The sequence below is a fragment of the Gossypium arboreum genome, chromosome 13, assembly GCF_025698485.1.
Source record: "Gossypium arboreum isolate Shixiya-1 chromosome 13, ASM2569848v2, whole genome shotgun sequence".
Classification (NCBI taxonomy): domain Eukaryota; kingdom Viridiplantae; phylum Streptophyta; class Magnoliopsida; order Malvales; family Malvaceae; genus Gossypium; species Gossypium arboreum.
In genome coordinates, this window is record NC_069082.1 from 40,547,134 (window position 1) to 40,571,879 (window position 24,746).

The 24,746-nt window shown below is 37.5% G+C and overlaps 1 protein-coding gene and 1 long non-coding RNA gene across 2 annotated transcripts; one reads left to right on the forward strand and one right to left on the reverse strand.

Moving 5' to 3' along the window:
- The first annotated feature begins 1,952 nt into the window (after nt 1-1,952).
- LOC108462434 (uncharacterized) lies at nt 1,953-3,428 on the forward strand. The gene has a single exon (XM_017762381.2). The coding sequence runs from the start codon at nt 1,953-1,955 to the stop codon at nt 3,426-3,428; it is 1,476 nt and encodes a 491-aa protein (XP_017617870.2).
- Nucleotides 3,429-13,591: 10,163 nt separating this feature from the next.
- On the reverse strand, nt 13,592-14,812 carry LOC108463119 (uncharacterized). Its single transcript, XR_001868008.2, has 2 exons — nt 14,429-14,812; nt 13,592-13,817 (listed from the first exon to the last, which is right to left on the reverse strand). It is a non-coding gene; the product is annotated as an uncharacterized LOC108463119 (long non-coding RNA).
- Nucleotides 14,813-24,746: the final 9,934 nt, after the last annotated feature.

Consider the following 24,746-nt stretch of genomic DNA (forward strand, 5'->3'; position numbering starts at 1 on the left):
AGCGACTATCTGAGAGGAGAGAGGATATCTCGGAGGAGAAGTGGATGGACATTCTTGAAACCTCAATGAGGGGATATCGAGTGGAGAGCTTATTGGATGGTTCTGACGAGATCATGTACCGATGTGGTAACTTCGATTGGGTGCCATTGTTAGGAATTTGGGGAGCTACCGGGTATACTCCACTGTTAGCCTTGAGGCAATATAAGTCGAGACAGTTTATACCCACGACCTATGGGCTTGCTCAGAGTGAATTCTCATTTAAAGGTGCTTATTATAAGAAGAGAGTTCGGGAGTTATCAGATGCTTGGAAGCAAACTTGTTGGATGAAAAGGTTAGCCGTCAGTTCCATGGTAACGCCCGAGTATAGCGAGTGGTTTAAGAAGAGGATTAATGATAATATTCCTAGGCCCAGCTTGGAGAATGCTCGACCTATCAGGGAACAATTACATGTCGCTCCATCAGAATTGGAAATTATAAGGCAAGATTTCGAGAAGAAGAATTCGGAGCTCGGGAAGAAGATCGAATAGTTAGAAGAAGAGAAGATGCATCTAAGGTTAGACGCTGATGCTCAGAGGTCAGAGGCTGAGAAATGGAGAAAAGGAAAAACTAAGGCTGAAGGAAGACCTAAACAGCTTGAAGACAAACTACAAGAAGCTGTGCCTATCTATGAGGACTACGGGTTTAGGTAAGACTTCCAAACAATGGCGCCACGAAATTCGAGAAGAAAAATCCACTACCGATCGGTGGGAAAAAAAATTTTGAGAAGCTCAATCACGAAACGAAGATTTGGAGAAAAGTTTGTCGGTAAGCAGAAATGAGCGAGGGGAATTAAGTGCTAGAGTGGCAGAACTCGAGAAGTCTCTGCATCAGTATCGAAACCGCAACACCGCAATAGAGTTGAGGGCAAGCTTGAGCAAGATAGAAGAAATGAAAGGAAGGATAAAAGAGTTAGAAGCGTCACTGTAGAACTGCGAGATGCGAATCCAGTTTTTCGAGGCAAACGAGGATCGTTGGAAAGAGCAGCTTCACAATGCGCAAGACCAAGTCAGAAATAGAGATTACCTTATGGGGGAAGCCATAACCCAGATTCGGGAAGTAGCAGACTACTTGCAAACTTTAGCGGTTCAGATGGACACACTGAGCGTGAAGTATGAGTTGGAGTCAGATCGCGGACAAGAGCTGGCCTCGTTGCTTAGAAAAATTAGGATTTTGAGTGTTAGAGCAAGATGTTATCTGTAACTCGACCTTATGTAAAAGATTTTATTTTCAAAGTGAAATTTTCTAAGGGCAATTGAATCAAAATTGATGCCTCCTTTGCATTCATACATTTGCATTACATCATATCATCATGCATTAAAGGCCATAAGAGTTTTCTAATTAATTAAAAATTATTTCAGTAACCAGGAAACCAACGAAAACCAACCAACCAAGCACCCCTACGGTACAAGAAAAAAATCAATGGATAAGAAACTCGAGAAATTGGAACAAATGCAAAAGGACATGCAAGAACAAATGCAGTCCTAGATGGAAGAGCAGCTAGCCAAAATTCAACGAGAGATGAAGGAGCAAATGATGGAGTCTCAGAGAGAGATGATGTCCCAGTTATCCAAATTACTGTTAAGAGGAATAGATAAGGGAAAGGGTTCCATAGAACAAGTTGAGGAAATCAATGAAGATCTCCAATACCCCCTGGCTTTACTCCAATGCATATACCGATGAAGCCCGAGATTAACCTAAAAAAACCATCGGTCACAATCATGCCCCAGCAAGTTCAGGCCGGAGCTTCAATTCCGATGAACTTCCAAATCGGCTCAGGCTCTAACTTTGTCAACAACCGGAACTATCCGCCTGTTCCCGACTTGGATGAAGTGGCTAAAGAGGAAAAAGCAAGGATGGATTCGCAAAAACAATTAGAAGAACGGTGTAGATAGCTTGAAGAAAAATTCAAAGCCATGGAGAGCGTGGATCATCATCAAAGGATTGATGCCAATGATCTGAGCCTGGTCCCAGATTTAGTTCTCCCCTCTAAATTCAAAATGCCTGAATTCGAGAAATACAATGGAACAAGCTGCCCTGAAGCCCACATCACCATGTTTTGCAGGCGAATGACGGGATATGTTAACAATGACCAGCTACTAATCCACTGCTTTCAAGATAGTCTGGTTGGAGCAGCGTCTAAGTGGTACAACCAACTGAGTCGAGCCAAGATTAACTCATGGAAGGACCTGGCTCAGGCCTTTATGAAGCAATACAATCATGTGACGGACATGAACCCCGACAGGATCACTCTCCAGAATATGGAAAAAAAGTCAAATGAAAGTTTCAGACAGTATGCACAAAGGTGGAGAGAGGTGGCCATACAAGTTCAGCTGCCACTTCTAGAAAAAGAGACAACAATGCTCTTTATTAACACCTTGAAAGCCCCTTTTATCACTCATATGTTGGGAAACGCCATCAAGAGCTTCTCTGACATAGTAATGACAGGAGAAATGATCGAAAATACTGTAAGGAGCTGCAAGATAGAATTGAGAGTGGGTGCTAAGAAGTCAGTCCCGAGGAAAATGGATAATGAAGTGAACAACACGAGCACATTCAACAAGGGGCAGCCCAAATCATTTACCATAAATCAACCCAAAATGGTGACCACCAATCAACAAAGCCCTGAATCCAATGCAAGGAAGAACACAAAAAGGCCACAATTCACCCCTATACCTATGACGTATAGGGAGTTGTACCAGAACCTGTTCAACGCTTATGTGGTATCCCTTTCTACACGAGCCACTGCAGCCCAGTATCCCAAATGGTATGACACAAATGCCCAATGTGAATACCACGCGGGAATTACCGGGCATTCAATCAAAAATTGCACTACATTCAAGAAAGTGGTTGAAAGACTCATTAAGGTGGGAATCGTGAGATTTGATGACTCAGCCATGCCCAATGTAGCAGGAAACTCACTCCCCAATCACACCGACCAAGGAGTGAACGGGATAAGCGAATGTAAAAACAAGAAGATTAAGTGTGAGGTTGAGAAAGTCAAGACTCCGTTGAGACAAGTATGGATGGAGATGGTCATGAGAGGTTTGATCGTGTTAGATTTGGGAAGAGAATCCAAAGAAAAGAGGAATTACTGCGAGTTCCACAATGAAGTGGGGCATGAAATCCAAGAGTGTGTAGAGTTCAGGGCCCTAGTGCAAAGCATGATGAACAATAAGGAAATGGAATTCTATGAAGAGACTAAAAACCCTGTAGAGAAAGACATATGTGCGTCGGAAGGAGAGTCGACGGTACAAAATCAAACAGTTAACTACCCCGTGGTTATCATATCGAGACCCAAAAATAATGAAGCTAGAGTTCAACTACCACCAAGGGTCATAATTCAGAGACTTGCAGTCTTCCCTTACAAAGATGGCAAAAGGGTCCCATGAAATTATGATTGTAATGTGACAATTTCGGGGAAGGAAAGCCTGGTCGACACTTTAAAAGAGGACCAAGATAGGGGCTCCTATACACGTAGCAGGAGACGTTATGATACAGCGAGTGAGAAGGCACAGCCCGTAAAAGGAAAAGCCCTAGTGGTCAAAGAGGTGAAAGAAAAAGCGACCAAATCTGAACTTCTTGTTAGTGAGCTAGTTAACGAAGAAGAGGCTAAGGAGTTTTTAAAATTCCTAAAGTATAGTGAATACAGCGTGGTGGAATAGCTACGTAAACAACCAGCTCGTATCTCAGTGCTGGCCTTACTTCTAAGCTCGGAAGTTCATCGCAGCGCGCTAATGAAGGTCTTGAATGAAACGTATGTTGCCAATGATATCTCCGTTAACAAACTGGACCGATTGGTTAGTAACATAAGTGCCAACAACTATATCTTCTTCAATGACGATGAGATACCACCCGGTGGCATGGGGTCGACTAAAGCATTGCACATTACCACACGCTGTAAAGGGTATACGCTGCCAGGCGTACTGATTGACAATGGATCGACTTTGAACGTCCTGCCATTAACCACACTAAACAGATTACCTGTAGACAGCTCTCACATGAAGGAGTGCCAGAACATAGTGAAGGCATTTAACGGCACGGAGAGAAAGGTGATGGGCAGAATCGAGGTACCTCTTCAGATTGGGCCAAACATATATGAGGTGGATTTCCTAGTAATGGATATCAAGCCCTCATATAATTGCTTATTGGGGAGGCCCTGGATACATTCAGCTGGGGCAGTGCCTTCTTCGTTGTATCAAAAGTTGAAGCTGGTATCGGAGGGGAGGTTGATAATGATCAATGATGAAGAGGATATCATTGCAACTGTGAGCAATAATGCACCCTATTTGGAGACAGATGACGAAACAATCGAACGTTCATTTCGATCTTTAGAATTTGTTAATGCAACCTTCATCGCTGAGGGAAGTAAAATTCTGGTGCCAAAATTGTCCAAAACCACGAGGATGAGCTTCCAGTTAACGATTGGAAAAGGAGCCCTACCCGGAAGAGGACTTGGGAGACATCTGCAAGGAATGGTTGAAACGCCAATGCCGAAAAACAAGAGAGACAGCTTCAATTTAGGATTTAAGCCGGATGTGAAACAAAGGAGAAGTGAGTTAAGAAAGAAGCAAGAAAAAAGAAGAGCTCGATTAACGGGGGAGGAAATCAAGTGGGAACCAATGACATTCCCCCATATATCGAAAAAATTTGTGTCCAGGGGAATCATTCATCCCGAGAGAGACACACCAATGACGGGAGCTATAGAAGAAAGGCTGGAAAGCTTGGACATCAACTTCATGTGCGAAGAGGAGACCGGAGGAGAGAATTTGTTGGGCATTTGCCTCTATACGCCTGGAAGTGTTCTGGACAACTGGACTGCGGAAAAGATTCCTGTAGCTTTTAGAACGGATTTAGAGTAATGTCCAAAACACACTTATTGCTCTAGGCCTAGAGTAATAAGAATCTTTTGTGAAATAGGCCGATGTTTAAAAACGACATTTCAATAAAATGCACGGTTATTATCATTTTTGAGCAAATGTTATCTCGTCCTTTCAATTCCATTCATAACCATACAAATGATTACTTTCGAATTCTTTTATTCTTGAAACATTCTTCTAAATATTCTTTCATTCGTCATTCATAATCATATCACGCAAATAAATGTTTCGAATTCTTTTGATTCTTTGTATCTGCCTTCGTCCTCATAACAGGTCCCCAGATATTAATAATACGAGTGACACCGCTAGCGACTTAGAATTTCCTTTCGAGCAAGATGTGTGTATGGATGATTCTCGAGATTTTGAAGATGACTAAGGTCAGAACCTATCTCTGATTTGTTGAGGATGGTAGAACAAGATGAGAAAAAAATCCTACCTCACAAAGAATCAGTCGAAATTGTGAGCTTAGGAGAAGGACAAGAGGTAAAGATCGGAACATGTATTACTGCGGAGATGAAGCGAGACCTTATTGAATTACTTTAAGAATTCAAAGATGTCTTCGCATGGTCATACCAAGTTATGCCCGGGTTGGACACTGACATCGTGGTGCACCGACTCCCTATAAAAGAAGAGTGTAAGCCTGTTCAGCAAAAACTCCGAAGAATGAGGCCCGACGTCTTGCTAAAAATAAATGAAGAAGTTCGAAAGCAGTTTGACGCTGGATTCCTGAAGGTGGTAAAATACTCAGATTGGGTAGCCAACATCGTCCCTGTCCCTAATAAATATGGAAAAGTGCGAATGTGTGTGGACTACAGATATTTGAATAAAGCCAGCCCAAAAGACAATTTCCCACTACCTCATATTGACACCCTAGTGGACAACACGGCGGGACACTCACTGTTTTCATTCATGGACGGTTTTTCGGGATATAACCAGATCAAGATGCATACTGAAGATATGGAGAAAACCACATTTGTAACTATGTGGGGCACATTCTGTTACAAGGTGATGCCGTTTGGACTGAAGAATGCGGGGGCAACTTATCAAAGAGCCATGGTAACCCTTTTTCATGGCATGCTGCATAAAGAAATCGAGGTCTATGTGGATGACATGATAGCTAAGTCTCGAACAGAGAAGAAGCACATACAAGTCTTGGGAAAATTATTTTTGAGGTTGAGGAAGTTTCAGCTAAAACTCAACCCCGCCAAATGTACCTTTGGAGCCAAGTCTGGAAAGTTGCTCAGATTCGTGGTTAGTGAGAAAGGGATCGAGATTGATCCAGAAAAAATTAAAGCCATACAAGAGCTATCCCCGCCGCGCACTCAGAAAGAAGTTCGAGGCTTTCTAGGAAGATTAAATTACATTGCTCGGTTCATTTCACAATTGACCGAGAAATGTGACCCTGTCTTTCGCCTCCTCAAGAAACATAACCCAGGTGAATGGGATAAAGAATGCCAAAGGGCTTTCGACAAGGTCAAACAGTATTTATCCAACGCCCCGGTGCTGATGCCACCTAACCCCGATAAGCCGTTGATACTGTATTTGGCGAGATTCAAAACTCCATGAGATGCGTATTGGGTCAGCATGACGAGTCGGGGAGGAAAGAAAAAGCTATTTACTATCTCAGTAAAAAGTTCACAGAATGTGAGGCAAGGTACCCGCCGATAGAGAAGTTGTGTTGTACCCTAATTTGGACAACCCGAAGACTGAGGCAGTATATGTTATATCACACCCCTTGGCTTATCTCAAAATTGGACCCCTTGAAGTATATGATGGAGTCAATAGCTTTGAATGGAAGGATGGCCCAATGGTAGATTCTACTTTCTGAATTCGACATAGTTTATGTGAATCAGAAAACAGTAAAAGGAAGTGCAATAGTAGATTTTCTGGCCAGTAGAGCCTTGGAAGACTACGAGCCTTTGAACTTTGACTTTCTAAATGAAGACCTAATATGTGTTACTACCACTGAAGAAGATGACCCGGAAGAGCTTCTTTGGAAACTAAACTTTGATGGGGCATCAAATGCTGTGGGTAATAGAATCGGGGCAGTCTTGGTATCCCCAAGAGGAAATCATTATCCATTCACTAGTAAATTAGATTTTGATTGTACGAATAACATGGCGGAATACGAAGCGTGCATCATGGGTATCCGTGCAGCCATAGAATGCAAGATTAAAGTGCTAGAGGTGTATGAGGATTCTGCGCTAGTGATTTATCAACTCAAGGGAGAATGGGAGACCAAAGACCCCAAGTTGATCGACTATCGGAAACTGGTCCTTGAATTGGTCAAAGAGTTTGATGACATTACCTTCTGTTACTTGCCACGAGATGAAAATCAGATGGCCGATGCTTTGGCCACCTTAGCTTCCATGATCAAGGTGAACAAACAAGAAGATGTCAAACCCATCCGGATGAGCATTTATGAAACTCCGGCCCACTGTTACAGTATTGAGGAGGATGAGGAAAAAGATGATCACCCTTGGTATCACAATATATTACAATACGTGAAGAATCGTGAGTACCCGGACCAGGCAGGCGAGAATGTCAAAAGGACGCTGAGAAGATTGGCCATCGACTACGTCTTAGATGGAGAGATCTATACAAAAGAAGAAAGGATCAAGTGTTATTAAGATGCGTAGATGCTGTAGAGGCTAAGAGAATCTTGGAAGAAGTCCATGAAGGCATCTGCAGGACACACGCTAATGGCTTTACAATGGCCAGGAAAATTATGAGATTCGGGTATTATTGGTCCACTATAGAAGGAGACTGTATCAATTACGCCAAGAGGTGTCATAAATGCCAAATCTACGGAGACAAAATTCATGTGCCTCCTTCACCGCTGCATGTCATGGTCTCCCAATGGCCATTCTCTATGTGGGGTATAGACATGATTGGACCGATATCACCTAAGGCTTCTAATGGGCATCGGTTCATCTTTGTGGTTATTGACTACTTCACCAAATGGGTAGAAGCCGCTTCATATGCCAACATGACAAAGTCGGCAGTGAACAAATTTCTGAAAAAGGAGATCATATGTCGATACGGAATGCCGGAGAGGATTATATCTGACAATACCTTAAACTTGAACAATAGTATGATAGTGGAAGTCTGCAGTCAATTCAAGATCAAACACCACAATTCATCACCGTATCGCCCAGAAATGAATGGGGCAGTGGAAGCAGCCAATAAAAACATTAAGAAGATTATGGGGAAGATGACTGAGACCTACAAAGAAGTTACCATTTGCCCTCTTTGCTTATCGAACATTTGTCAGAACCTCAACTGGGGCAACGCCTTTCTCTTTAGTTTACGGAATGGAAGCAGTTTTGCCAATCGAAGTCGAGATCTCATCCCTTCAAGTGCTATCGGAGTTAAAGTTGGACGAAGCAGAATGGATCCAGTCTCGATATGATCAATTGAACTTGATTGAGGAAAAGAGGCTAAGAGCTATCCGTCATGGTCAGATGTACCAAAAATGAATGATGCGGTCTTATGACAAAAAGGTTCACCCTAGAGAATTTCACGAGGGAGACCTGGTTTTGAAAAAGATTCTTCCCACACAGAAAGATTTTTGAGGAAAATGGATGCCTAATTGGGAGGGGCCTTACGTGGTGAAGAAAGCTTTCTCCGGAGGAGCATTAATTCTAGCCGAGATGAATGGTAAAACCCTGCCCCATCCCATAAATTCGGATGCCGTTAAGAAGTATTTTACCTAAAAAAGGAAAGGCCGAGGTGAAAACCCGGAAAGGGCGCTTTGAGACCAAAAAAAAAAAAGATGGAAAGGCCAAGGTGAAAACCCGCAAAAAGGGCACTTTGAGACTAAAGGGGTTTTTGAGTTGAAAACCCAAAATCGGGTAGCTGAATTTTTAAATATAGGGCATGTGGTAGTCTTATCCTCAAAGAGGAAGAACAGTACATCTTGGGGCATCAACAAAATACGAGGGATCTCTTGAATACACATTTAGCTCGAAAGAGTCTTCGAAAAATTAGAATAGTGAAGCTCGTGTTGCGATATCTAGGGCACCTTTTTTTTGCACCTTATCAGATTTATTATCCTATATATTCACATCAAATTTTACTTAATAAAATTCTATTTGTCCATTATGATAATCTCTTTCGAGCATTTTTGTTGAAATCATGATTTTTGGACTTATCATATTCACACAAAAGAAGTTACGCATATTACGCTGGAAAGTCTCTAAATAGTACAAGGACCTGAAACAGGGCCACTAGTCAGAACTAATCAGATTCAAAAGTGGAAAACATTGGGAAAAGAGTAGTCCAAATTATGACTATTTCTTCAAATTTTCTGTCAGAGATAACAGCTAAGCAAGAAGACGCGATAGTACATCAATGAGGGAACCAGCATGAACTATGAGCAATGATACTTTAAGCGTTTAAAAAGGAATCACTCTCATAACATTTCTACATTCATAATCATTCATTTAGTTAGGAACATTTGATTCATTTCATAACATCCTAATTATTTGACATAAAGTATCACATTTAGTTAGGAGCATTTGATTCATTTCAATCATAGCATCCTAATTATTTGGCATAAGCATGGATACATGAAACTGATTTTACAGATCATGTTCCTCAGAGGACAGTACAGTAGAATCGGTGAATTCACAAGTCTTAACCCCCTAAGCAGTGGGGCAACAAGCTGAATATATCCAAGATGATTTGGCATTTCTGTATCAGGCGGGGAGCAGATTGAAGACATAGCTGATTTGGCTTTCACGTGTTTACGTTGAAGCAGATCCAAGATGATTTGGCATCTCTGTATCAAGCAGGGAGCAGATCGAAGACATAGCTGATTTGGCTTTCACGTGTTTACGTTGAAGCAAATCCAAGATGATTTGGCGTCTCTGTAGCGGCAGAGAGCAGATCAAAGATAACAGATTTAGCGTCTCTGTAGCGGTGGAGAGCAGATCGAAGATAACATATTTGGCGTCTCTGTAGCGGCGGAGAGCAGGTCGAAGATAACAGATTTGGCGTCTCTGTAGCGGCGGAAAGCAGATCAAAGATAACAGATTTGGCATCTCTGTAGCGGCGGAGAGCAGATCGAAGATAACAGATTTGGCATCTCTGTAGCGGCGGAGAGCAGATCGAAGATGATTTGGCATCTCTGTAGCGGAGGAGAGCAGATTGAAGATAACAGATTTGGCATCTCTGTAGCGGCGGAGAGCAGATCGAAGATAACAGATTTGGCGTCTCTCTAGCAGCGGAGAGCAGATCGAAGATAACAGATTTGACATCTCTGTAGCGGCAGAGAGCAGATCGAAGATAGCAGATTTGACGTCTCTATAGCGGCGGAGAGCAGATCGAAGATAACAGATTTGGCGTCTCTGTAGCGACGGAGAGCAGATCGAAGATAACAGATTTGGCGTCTCTGTAGTGGATAACAGATTTGGCGTCTCTGTAGCGGCGGAGAGCAGATCGAAGATAACAGATTTGGTGTCTCTGTAGCGACGGAGAGCAGATCGAAGATAATAGATTTGGCGTCTCTGTAGCGGCGGAGAGTAGATCGAAGATAACAAATTTGGCGTCTCTGTAGCGGCGGAGAGTAGATCGAAGATAACAGATTTGGCGTCTCTGTAGCGGCAGAGAGCAGATCGAAGATAACAGATTTGACGTCTCTGTAGCGGCGAAGAGCAGATCGAAGATGATTTGGCATCTCTGTAGCGGCGGAGAGCAGATCGAAGATAACATATTTGGCGTCTCTGTAGCGGCGAAGAGCAGATCAAAGATAACAGATTTGGCGTCTCCGTAGCGGCGGAGAGCAGATCGAAGATAACAGATTTGGCGTCTCTGTAGCGGCGGATAGCAGATCAAAGATAACAGATTTGGCGTCTCTGTAACGGCGGAGAGCAGATCGAAGATAACGGATTTGGCGTCTCTGTATTAGGCGGGAGCGAGATCAAAGATAGCGAGATATCGCCTTCCGAGTTGCGATGAAGCGATTGAAGCCGTCAAGAGGCCATTTAAAGAAGATCAAGGATCAAGAACTCAAGACTCGGTGAGCCCGGGCAAAATTGGTCTTTTTATAGTCTTTCCTCTATTCCTGTTAACACAGCAATGAGCAAAGAGGGACAGCTGTAAGACCCAAATTTTGCCCGGGGCCCAATAAAATCATAGCCCAAATACCAAACAACTAAAACCCAAAATACCCCAAGCCCAAATACAACCAAAAATAAAAAATTAAAAAATAAAAAAATGAAGAAAAAGAAAAAAACCTAACCTCTTCAACCTATGTGCCGCCCTAGTCATCTTTTGTCTACCACTTGTAAAAAGAAAAGATAGTAAATAATAAAAAAAAATGTTGTAACAAGGCTATAAAAGCCATTATAAAACCAAATGTAAAGGGGAAGGAGGGATAAAAAAAAAAATTGTATTTTCACATAGAGATCAAAAATCCAAAGCAAAAAAAGGTTGATTTTAATTTCTTGTATTCCCTTTGTTCATTTTTCATTTATTTTATTTTCTTTATTTTATATATATATATATATATACATAATTTAATTGAATTACTTATTTGAATTCCCTTGCAAACATGTTTATATTTTTCCCTTTAAATTTATTTATGTATACCATTTATTCCCCAATTTTAAATTATACTTTGTTTATTTCAAACACTTGCCTATATTATTATTTTTTATATACAATGTTTATATTAAGTTTTATGCTTTATGTATCTTGTTAATTATTGGTAAGTAAATTTTGTTTCAAATTATTTTGTATAATTATTGATTTATATTATATAGTATGTCATTCTTATATTCTTTTGTATATTCTTACATTGTTGCATTTATATAATTCATCTATGTTACAACTTGTTAATATGTACATTATTCGTTTTAAAATTTTATATAGGTACACATTGCTATTGCTATGCACATAATATATATTATATACATATATACATTTTTGAATATTGGTTTTAAATTATTTTGCATAACACTAACTTTAAATTTCCTCTTATAATACTTATTTTGAAGCTCATTTATATGTTAAACTTTATATACTTTATGTATTATTTATTTTTACTTTTTATTTATTTTACGATCTATTGTAAATTTTTGCATGTATTATCTGTTTATGTATATATATACATATAATTTAGCTACTTTTAAATTGTTCATTCCAAGTTTATTTGTTTTAACATTTTTATTACCTTTTAAAATATTTTTCTTAAAATAGATTTTATTTAACCATTAGTTAGAAACGTTAAATAGTGTATGTGGTAAGATTATTATCATTGGGCATGTTTCAATTTTCGTGTTTGTACTTTTCAAAAAATTGTATAATATATTATTGATATATGTTTTCCATATTTGTTCCTTTGTTTTGCATCCCCATGTATTATATTATGATTGAGATTGCCAACCTATTTGCCTGAAATTATTCATTTCATTTTCTTTGCTTCAAATGAATCGAATAAATACATTGCAAGTTTGTTTCCATAATCACTCCCTTTTAAAAAAAAATAAAAAAAAATTTCAAAGTGAGGTAATATTTCGTGTTTGGTAATTCGAGAAATTGTGCCCTAACGTGTTGGGTTTCGATTTTCTGTTTGACCAAATAAATATTCTCTCGAGATTTCGTCCATGTTTTTTTCAAATTAAAAATAAGGCAATATTTCGAATTTAGGAAATTCAAGAAAATAGTACCCTAACTTATTAGGTTTCAATTTTTCTTGTTTAACTTAAATAACTAAATATCCTTTTGAAATTTTAAAAGCATGAATTTTGAAAATTATAAGATGATCTTGTATCGAGGATTTAAAATGTTGTGTCCTATCGTGCTGGGTTGCGCTTTTTCATTTGTTCAAAACAATCGAAGATCCTTTTGAAATTTCACTCACGTTTTCTAAAAACTCTTTAAAATGAAAAAAATGTTCGATGTTTGGCAATTCGAGGAATAGTGCCCTATCGTGTTGGGTTGCAATCTCCCATTTGTTCAAAATAATCGAATGTCTCTTCGAAATTTTACTCATGTCTTCCAAGGTGAGGCAATGGTCAATATTTGAAAATTCGAGGAATTGTGCCCTACTGAGCTGGGTATCGATTTTTCGTTGGACCAAATAATTGGACATCTTTTTGTTATTTTCGAATTATAAATTTTTGAACGTCGAAACAAAAAGATTTTTGGCAAAGGACTCGAGTTATTCAAATGTTATTAACAAGAACCACATTTCAAAAACATTTTTAATTTTAGACAAAAGGACAGTATTTAATCGATTTGATACCAATTTTGGGCGTAATGATGGTGCTAATCCTTTCTCATACGTAACCGACTCCCGAACCTATTTTCTCATATTTTCGTAGACCAAAATCATTGTTTTAGTAAACCAAAATATTTTATTAAAACAACCCAAATTTCTAAGTAATCCGATCACACCTAAACAAGAAAAAATTGGTGGCGACTCCATTTTCGTTTTCCAAAAAGTCGATTCATCATTTTTAAATCAAAAAAAAAATAAAAAAAATAGTTTCGACAACCAACAGAATAGGGCAAGCTTTCTTGGACTAGTGCTCAATCCTGCAAAGCATGTAAATATGGTCTAAATAAGTTACCAGCCCAAAATAATTACAAACTTTATCTTTCTAGAAAACGTCTAACCCTTGGAAATCTGCTTTTTATGCGATATAACCATGACAAAGACGATCACATTTTGAGCGAAAGCTTAATAGTTCAACAGGAAAGCATCAAAAGTTGAACTTATTTCACTAATTTCACAAGTGAATGTTCATTACATCACTCTAGAAAGCAATCCAGCCAACTACAGATTTTAGCCAATTGGCTTTAATAGCAATCATAGCTCAGCTTCAAATAAAAGCATTTACCTCATAAACTAGCTTTAAAATAAAATTCATTGGAGTGAGCAATGAAAATTTCCTAACAATGAAAAAAAAAAAAAAAAGTGAGTCAGTGAAGCTACTTTTCCCAAGAAAATTAAATATCCTAACGAATTAAATTTAAAATAACTACGCAAAATTAAAAGCATTAGATTAAAGCTACAAGAACTAGAAGAAATCTAGAGAAATATAAGCAAGTTCATTGTGTCATAGAAAAGAAAGAAACTCAAAGTAGCAAGTGAAAATCGCTAAGGAATCAAGATTAAAATAGGGGAAAAAAGAAGAAGAAACGAATTAATTAATTAGAATATAAATAAAAAACAAAAATTCCTTTAAAATAAGTAATTTATGCTTTGAACTAGTTTTGTAAGTCACCTAAACTGCGATGCAAGAGCCTTCTTCCCTCTTGCTACCTTGATACTAAACAGCTTCGGGTCTCTTTTTTTTTTTTAAGATCATACAAGAAATATTCATTGATCTATTTTATTAAGAATCAACCTAAGCCGCACCCTAATATCCTCCCAATCATCTTACCAGAAAACACTAGCAAGAACATTAGAAACACCCAATTTTTCGCTGACCCGCTGACCTTAAAATCTAACATAACTCTCAAAAAGATGAGAGGGCAAAAAAAGAAGAAGGCAAACTGACCTTAAAATCTGATATAATTCTCAAAAAGAGGAGGCAGCTTCTAAACGGGCTTAAACGTCTACATGGCAGCTTTCGCCTTTTTCGCTTGCTCTTCCCCAGCCCAGAAGTCCAGGTAACACTTGGAGCAGAGATTCATATTCGCCGCCGTGCCGAAAATCCCACAACTGTTGGCGCAAAGCTTCGATTCTGATGAGAAAAGGAAAAAAAAAATATTTACAAGTGCCAGGGAGGGTGGCGCTGCTTCCTGGAATCTTTGGGACGCTTTAGTTTAGGGCAAATGATTGGAGTGGGGGAAAAGAGTTTTTTTTTTTTTTTTTTACTGTGTTTTAAGTTTTACTTTTGAAAACACATTTTATTTTATTTTAAGTTGATGAAATTCGAACAAAGGTTTTATATACATATATAATTATCTAATTTATAATTTTTGGGGGATATTGTCAATTTTATTGGTTATTCATGATTTTTATTTATAATTTTTAAATAAATTTATTTTATTTTATTTTGACGAATTTCACAATGTTTTATTTATTTTTGGTGAAATCAAACATGTTTTATTTAAGTCTTTTTATTTGAATAATATAAAAATAAAAATAATATACTAAAATGGTTTGTTTGAGGATTATACACCCTTATATCACCAAAATCTGACCCATTAACATTGAGGTGACAGGACCACTGGCGATGTCCAACAAATAGGAGGCACACCCCTAAGTCATGCCCAATAGATAGGCGACATTGGGCTAGTGAAGCCAACTTCATAGGTAGCACTAGACTGCAAACAACAGTCCCCTCCAATGGTGGTTGCGATGGGACGAGACCATGGTCCCATGAATTGTGTTTTCGGGACCTTATAATGGTTCCTAATGTCCCTATTTTGCCTTCAAAGTGGATGAAAGAAAAAAAGATTAGAAGAAGAGAAGAAGAAGAGAACGGGAAGGGAAGGAAGAAAGAAAAAAAAGAGAAGCAGGCTAGAGAGAGAGGGGAAGAGAAAAAAAGAGGAGCAGACTAGAGAAAGAAGGGGAAGAAAAAAATAGAAGAGAGAAAAAGAAAGGAGGAAGGGGAGGAGAAGAGGGTTGTGTTTGAGATTTGAGAAAAGAATTAGGGTTGTGTTTAGGGTTTGAAAAAAAAATAAGAGGTTGTATTTGGGGTTAGAAGGATTTGGTGTTTAAAAAAATCATAAAGTTATTTTTTTTATTTAGTAATTTTTTTTGTAATAAATAAATGTTAATTTTTTGTTGTTTTATTTATTTCAAAATTTATTTTATTTTTGTAATGTATTATTTAGTTTAAAAGAGCTATTAAGGTATGTGTTTAGTATATGATTATTTATTTTATATTGTCATTCATAAGTTTTTTTGATGTTTATTCAAGTAAAAAGCCTATTTATGTAGAATCTTTTATATTTTATTTTATGTAATTTATTTGTCATGTGTGTTTTAGGTTTATTATATTTATTATGTTTTTAAAATAATAATAATAACAATATTAAGTATTTAGTAGGTTTATTATGTTGAGATTGTTTATGTTATATTTACATTATATTTTTGATTGACATGTTATTTTATTATTTTAATATAAATTTTTGTTTTTATATAAGTAAAAGATGTGACCATTGAAATGGAATTTAGGAATGAGACCATTGAGTTGGAATTTATGAGATAAATTAGGAATAAGAGTTTACGTGCTCTAAATTTTTAGATTTTATAATTGGGAATAAGAGTTTACGTGCTTTAAATTTTATTTTATGTTTTTATAAATATTATAATTGAAATTTCTTTTGAATCATTCTATGAAAAAAAATTCTATTTTTTTGACAAAATTAAGTTGGCATGTTATTATAATTAAGTTTGATTATTGTGTATCACAATACGTCGAATCTGGTTCCCGACTGAAGACGCGTTAATGTTTACATCGTCATTCACACCTTCGTCGTCAATATCAACCGAACCTCGTCCACATCAGGATCACTATCACTATCGACCTCGTGATCACAAGGATCACTACTATCATATCTATCATCACCAACCACATCAATATCGGGTGTAACATTAAGATCAACGTCGCTCCAGCGTACAGTCGATTGACTATCAACGTACAATATCGAAGCCACTATACACGGTTCTTGAGCTCTATATTCTTCACCTAATGGAGTGAGATCTTCAGTTGGCTCTACACCAGCTAACTCAGCAAATAACTGAATCGATGCATTTTGGTCACTCCAATTCCCACAATAAAGAGTGACCATTGTCTCCACATCTTCATCGTCTACAAGTTCCATTTCGGTCAATTTGATGGGATTTGTCGAAACTAGAAACTTGTAGAAAAGTTTTGAGAGCTTTCTCCCACAATGTCTAACAATTTTTGCACTAATCATTTCCTTCATATCATCAAACGAGACATTTCTATTAAATCTCATTGCTATTTGTCGGAGACATTCAAATATACATCCAACGATTGTTGTCAAGATTACTCCATCGAAATAAATGCATACGAAAAATTAATTATCCATATTCAATACTCAATCTGTTAGAAAAGAAATAAAAATTCTCAAAACAATTTCGAACAACAAAAAATTACTTACATAAAAAATTTAATGAATAAAAAGAGATCAAAATTATATCAATTTGCAAAATTTTTCATTCGTAAGCTCAGAGTTTTTCAGTTCTCATTTTGTACATGAATAATTTTTATCTTTATATTTAACCACTTAAATTCATTTCTACGTTTTCTTCCATCTCCAGTTTTGTATCTTGCTCTGGAAAATTCTCTATATTAAATTCTGAATTCTCTTCAAATTCATCTTCTACAATCTAATTTAGAAATTTCTCAGGATCTTCTTTGTAACACCCCTTACCCGTATTCAACGCCGAAACAGGATACGAGGCATTACCGGACTTACATCACAAACAAACATACAAATCGAGTCATAAATTTCCAACCAAATTAAAACCATTTGTATTCAATCATAAAGTCCCTAATATGAGCCTACGAGGCCCAAACATGCTTTGGAATTGATTCGGGACTAAATCGAGCACTTAAGAAAATTTTACAAAACTTAAATTTTTTTTGCCATAAACAGGGGTCACACGCCCGTGTAGGCAGGCCGTGTGGTAACTCATGCCCGTGTCCCTAACCCGTGTAACTCTTTGTTTTGCAAAGCATGAACAAATTGAGGTCACACGGCTAAGTCACACCCCCGTGTGCTAGGCCTTGTGGTTAATTTAATTTTCATAAAATAGGTACAGACTTCACATGGTCGGGACACACGCTTGTGCTTGAGGCCGTGTCCCTCACACGGCTGAGACACACGCCCGTGTCTCTGCCCGTGTGCTCAATTCTGAGCATTCTGTTTCTCAAAATTAAGGTGCAAGGGACATACGGCCAGAACACATGCCCATGGGGTATACCGTGTGTCACACATGGCCTAGACACGTCCGTGTGGACAAAATAAAGGCTATTTACGAAGCCATTTGCCACCCTCATTTACACCTACACTTACACCAATTCAATGGCACAATTTATGGCACACTTAAGCAACCAAAACATCCACAATCATAGCTAGAGTATATCATTTCATTGTTAACACTTAACAATCTTACAACTTCATATTTCACCAAACTAAATCATACCAATCTCACAACCACAAGTATCAACACCTATACCTTCTTTAAGCAACATTTTGTTTGAGTCTTCTAACATATCAAATTACCAACTTAACCATTCAACAAAAAAACCAAAGAGCCACATTCAACCATTTACTAAGCATTGAAAAACCATATCACCAACAAGGCATTGGCACATACATGCATATATATAACATATAAGCTTACAACCAATTCAACCAAACTGAACCAAGTTACATGGCCAAAGGCCACATCAAACCTTTGACAATTACAAGCCAATACATTTGGCCAAATTCATAATGAAACATATAACAAAATGACCAAGTCCCTATACATGCCATATACTTCAAATGTTAAATTTCATCAATACCCAAAATGATAGTTTTGATAGTGTGAGGCGAATCTCCAACTATCCCCAGTCCGAGCTAGCTTGGCGGCACTATAAAACATGAAAAATAAACGGAGTAAGCTATATAGCTTAGTAAACTTGTATGTAAGAAATAAGTAAACCTTACCATACATTTAACATTTAAATAATTTAATACAACACAATGTAATTTACTATAATATCATAATCATAATTCATTCTATTTCAAACTTACCTCGGATTCATCATTTCATGAATTTAATAGTCATAAGTTTTAAGCACATACCTGAACCGTCTCGTAATAGTTTCATATTCAATTCTCATCTTTGGCATACCCAATGAACCACTCGGAATAAAAATTTCAGATACTCGAGAAAACTTGCACATAATGTAACACCCCTTACCCGAGTCCGAGGCTGGGATAGGGTACGAGGCATTACCGGACTTAAACGTACACAAATATGTAAAACCAGGCCATAAAAAAATTTCGTTCAAATTAAAAACATTCATTCATATTCATAATGTCCCTTATACAGGCTTACGAGGCCCAAAACATACATCGAGGGTGGTTCGGGACTAAACCAAGAACTTACGAACTTTTTACAACACTTAGAAAATTTTCTAGTTTTGGAGAGTCACACGCTTGTATGGCTCAGACACGCCTGTGTTCTCAGCCCGTGTAACTCTCTGTTCATGACGTCAGCAATATTTTAAGGTCACACGGCCAAGACACATGCCCGTGTGCAAGGCCGTGTCTTCCACACAGCTGAGACACATGGCCGTGTCTCTGTCTGTGTGGCCAACACTTAGGCTATTTTCCAATCCTTGGTCAACCTTAATCCCTCACACACTTATACAACATCAAAGGAATAGAACATGGTATCCAATTAAAGATTAAACATCCTCAATTAAGTTACAAACATAACACTTGCATGTCATCATACTTGTGTTTCTCATACTCATTTAACCTTGTCAATTATAATACCACTTATACTTTTATACCACGATTATCATCATACTAATTAACTTCAACTTAATTATAGCAAACAAGTATAACCACATCACACAAGATCTTGGTACATATAAGCACATGATCACATTTCAAGGTGTTAACACATTGCACATGGATAAATAGGTTTACAAACCCATAACATTTGCATGTCATCATACTTGTGTTTCTCATACTCATTTGGCCTTGTTTATTATAATACCACTTATACTTTTATACCACGGTTATCATCATACTAATTAACTTCAACTTAATTATAGCAAACAAGTACAACTACATCACACAAGATCTTGGTACATATAAGCACATGATCACATTTCAAGGTGTTAACACATTGCATATGGATAAATAGGTTTACAAACCCATAACCAATATAAGCCACATCTCATGGCTATATACACTTAAATCATTATAAGCCAATACATTTGGCCAAACCATTAAACACATAACACAAAGGACTTTAAACATATAGCACAAAGGACTAAGTCTCTATACATGCCACTCACTTGAAAACACTTAAGGTTTATCGATACACCAAAATTGATAATTTGATAGTGTGATGCTGCCTCCGACGATCTCCAACCCCGAGCTAACCTTGCAACACTAAAGAAATGAAAATGAGGGGGTAAGCTATAAATCTTAGTAAGTCAGTATAAAAATACTAAGCAATTTATTAATGATATGTGATATTCGTGACAGGTTTTAAAAATTTATAATTAATCGTACTTGAAACTAACTATTATCACGATGAAGGCAAGTGTACCTATCGAACAGCAGTATAGCTTTAGCAAGATTGGATTGTCGAACTCAAAGGAACCAAGAGTACTAGTAATTACTTTCTTTTTATTATCTAGCCTAAAAATTAAGGGATTTGTTTATCTAAACTAATTAACTAAACTAAGGGTGCACAGAGAGAAAATTGGGAAAAAGCTTTTGGGAAAACTCGATTGATTAAGACAATACCCAATGAAAAATCCACCTAGACTTCACTTGTTATTTGACTCTGAATCAGACGATTTATTCATTTGACTTGATCTGTAGAAATCCCTAAGTTATATTATTATCTCTCTCGAGACTAATAATGTCTAACCCTAGGTTGATTAATTGAAACCTCTTTCTAATTAACACCCTAGTGTTGCATTAACTCGATCTATGGACTCCCTTATTAGGTTTCACCCTAATTCGGCAAAATCTTGTCACCCTATCTCTAGGCGTGCAATCAACTCCGCTTAATTACGATAAATTTACTCTTAGACAGGGACTTTTGCTCATTTGAATAAGCGCATTAACTTGAATCAATATCCTGGAATATTAAAATAATAATTAAGAACACATAATTAAGAACAAGTCAAATATTTATCATACAATTCAGATAATAATAACAAGATCCGTCTTAGGTTTCACTCCCCTTAGGTATTTAGGGGGTTTAGTTCATAATTATGAAAGAAAACATTTGAAAAGAATAAAGATAACAAAACATAAAGAAAATCCAAAACTCCTGAAGGAAATTGAAGGAAATTGAAGGAAGATTTTCAGTCTTGACGATGAATCCGGCTTCTGAGATGGATCAATCGGCTTTCCTTGAGTAATTCCTTGCCTCCTACTCTGTGTGTCCCTTCTAATTGCCTCATCAGGTGTTTCAATAGGCTTTAGAATACCTAAAAGCCCTCAAAAGTAGCCTTTTCTGAATAGGACTAAACTTGGGCTCGATAGGGACATGCCCGTGTGACACGCCCGTGTGACACGCCCGTGTGACACGCCCGTGTGCGATTTCTTCAAGACAGTGCTCAAGGCTATTAAATAGGCACGGGCGTGTGGTCTACCCGTGTAAGGAACTCTAGGCCATGCTGATTTCCTACGTTGGTCTGTTTTCTCCGTTTTTGGCCTATTTTCTTCGTTTTTGCCCGTTTCTCGCTCTTTTTACATTCCTATGCTCACCTAAGTATAAAACATGAAATTAAAGGATTAGGAGCATCGAATTCACCAAATCTAAGGATAATTCATCCAAAAATATGCTAAGCATGAGGTAAAAATATGTATAAATTATGATAATTCATCCAAAAATTTTACTTATCCTCAAGCAAAATCCTCAACTCACAATCAAAATAAATTCTTCTCAGCTTATAATTCTTATCAATAGTCTCTCAAAATAAACCATAAGTAATCACACATTGAGAATTCAACTAGAAGAACATCAAAGTTTCAAACATTCCAAGTTGAGCATTTTATCACGAAAACATAGGTGTCTTCCCTCATCTAAGTGATTACCTTTGATTCAAAATATCAAAAAGTTTAACCTCTTCACTAAAGATTCACTCAAATCACTCGAGGTGTTTAAGGACAAGAAAATTTAGCACTCAACAGTCAATATGAAAAGTTATTACCATAGGCTTGCGTGAAAATCAAATCTCCACCATTATATATTAAGATGATTCATCAATCAAAAGGTCTTTAGAGGGTTGTAACGTGGCTTTGGTTAGGGGGTGTGGTTACAAGCTGAAAGAAAAGGTTAGAATTGAGATTAAATTGAAAATTTTCCTAACTAGAAAAATACTACAACTTGATAAATTACATTTTTAATTAGAAAATCCTAGAATTGAGCTTTTCTTCATGGGATAAGGAATTTAAAAACTTAAGCTCAAAAACAAAGAATTACTACTAATATGAATGCCTTTTTTTTTAAGAACAAGTCAAATAACATAGAACTTTGCTAATTTTTACAACGAAAAATAAAACATAGTTAAGCAATTAATTCAAATCAAATCTCGACAAAAATAAGGATCAAATTAGGGGATTTCAACAATAATGGGTTATGGGTTAATATTGAGGGTAAATCAATGAATGGCTTGTTAGGCTCAAAGGGTTCACTAAGGGTTAATTATGAAGGTAGGCTTTTATGGAGTGAGTGGATTAAACCTAAGTGCTTTTACCATCTTGACATATCAAATCAAAGGTGTGGTCTTGACATGTATAATCAAGCAAGTTCTAGAATAACAGATCAATATTCACGTACTCAAAGCAACAATAAAAGTGAGCATGAAAGAAATAATAGATGCTCTAAAGGCTCAATATCTCACAAAAATTATGGCTTTTTGATGTTTAAACCTGTGAACTTCAACTCAAGATAATACCTAAACTTGGGGAAACAACCAAAAAAATTTTTAATTCTCAAAAATCAACTTATCATGCTTGATTCTCTGATTCCTTAAGGTTTAAACAATGCATAAATGCCTATATTTTAATTCAAGACATATTAATAAAAATCATAAATTAATCAAAATTCATTCTAATGATGATATGAAAAAATTATTTGAGAACAAGACAAAATTAAGGGATTTTCTGATAATGATATAAATGACCCCCCCACACTTGAGATGTACATTGTCCTCAATGTACAATGATAGATATATTGAAAAATATAGATATATAATCATAAGATAGTGAGAAAAGTGAAACCTCCTGAATGATGAATGGACTCCTTGAATTGGAGTTATGGAGAATAATCGGCTAAGACAATGATAAGAGTGGAGGAGGATACTCTGGTGGTGGTAGAGGTTCATTAGTCCATAAGTCCTACACCAAAAGAATATTATTTTCTAGTGGAGTTTCAAGTTCCTAAGTGATGATGAGCTTTGGAGCTCTTTATAACGGTGATAAAGTCAAGAACTTTTTAGGAAATATAAGAAAGCATAATTACTCATAATGAAATAGCCGAAACTATAAATTGTTCAATAAAAATTATAAAACCTAAAAATGAAATAGTATTAAAAGAAAGTAAAATAAAAAGTACTTTAAGAAGATAAATAAAGATAAATAAAGATAAAAGTGAAAATAGAAATAATAAATAAAAAGTTTTTAAACATCGTCATCGTCGGATGGTTCGCGAGGTGGTGGTGGTGATGAGATGTGAAGGTGCTGACAAATATGATGTAGGGTAGCATCAATGTGATCAAAGCACTGAAAACACTACTGCTCAAATCGAGTAAGACGCTCAGAGATGTCAGAGTATGAAGCCGCTGTATGAACTGGACGATGGATGGGTGGTGGCTGAGACGGTGGGTTCTCGTACTGTGGAGGGACATTATCATAATGTCCTCTGGGTCCTCCTTTTTGGTGGATTGGACTAGGCGGTACTGGGGAGGGTCAACTCTACGTCTTCGCTTGATCATCCTCATATGTAGCATACTCGAGATGCCCTGTGGGGACATTTGACCAATGAGGGTGAGGGAGGATGCTTGCGTCGCTGTGTTAAGGAGACCGAAATACTGTGCCAGTCGAGTCACATAGAGGCCAATGGAAATGACTCATCTCCTATGCCGTTCCGTTTGATGGCAAATGGCGAGTGTAATGAAATAGGCAAGGTCGAAGATGTGCTCATTTGCCATACTCCATAAAAAGTAGGTGTCGTGAGTGTTGACGATGCTGGTGCTCTCCCGCTGCCCTGTCAGAGTGTAGGCCAAGATGGCGTGTAAGTACCTCAGGGATGGGGCGAGGGCCGATGCCTTGGAGTGGCTAGGGTCATAGGTGGCCGAAGTAGGAACGAGGGCTCTCTAGCAGTTGGAGGGAGACAAGTGGATGTGGCGATGGAGGGTGTCAAAATCATCTTCGTCCATGAACTCCTCCGTATAGAGCCCCAAAGCGATGCCGAACTCAGGTACGCTCAACTGGAGGACTAAACCGCCGAGACGAAACTGGACCGTTTCGAGATCATCAAACTCTGTCATAACTACTTAGAGGTGAAAGGTCGAATAGAGTTCGAGTGTGAGCTCAAGGTACGTTGGCTCAACGATCTAAAAGAATAGCCCCCACAAGTCAGTCGTCAGGAAGGCTCGGACCGCGTCAGGTAGTTGGATTTGTTCAAGTGCAGCCCAGTCAATGCAGTGGCCCACATCTAGGGGTCGGGTCCATAGTATTTGAAAAAGTTTCTCCTGTGGTCTCAGTGGGAACTTGAGGAATGGGTGCCTGATTTCAGCGGTAGGACCTGAGGATGATGTTGCTCCTTTCCTCTTCTTCGAGGAGGGGGCGACAGTTTTCTTACTACGATTTGACATGATATTTGCATGGTAAGACGAAATAAAAATAAAATTACTCCTCAACAATAGCATGGAAAAATATGCAATGCATGTTAGAACTAAATAGAGATACTTTATAGGAGTCATGTACTAAAAATAATTATGCTGAAAGATAACCCAATTAGATATTTTAAGTCATTACTACGAATAGGAATATGTGAATAATGCCTAGTGAATGGATGCATATGGGAAATAGATTGAAGTCCATGGTAACACAATAATGAATGAACCATAATCCATCAACTAG

Bases quoted from the DNA above. Each gene is read 5' to 3' on its own strand.
- LOC108462434 (XM_017762381.2), top strand. From the start codon at position 1,953: ATGGAGAGCGTGGATCATCATCAAAGGATTGATGCCAATGATCTGAGC.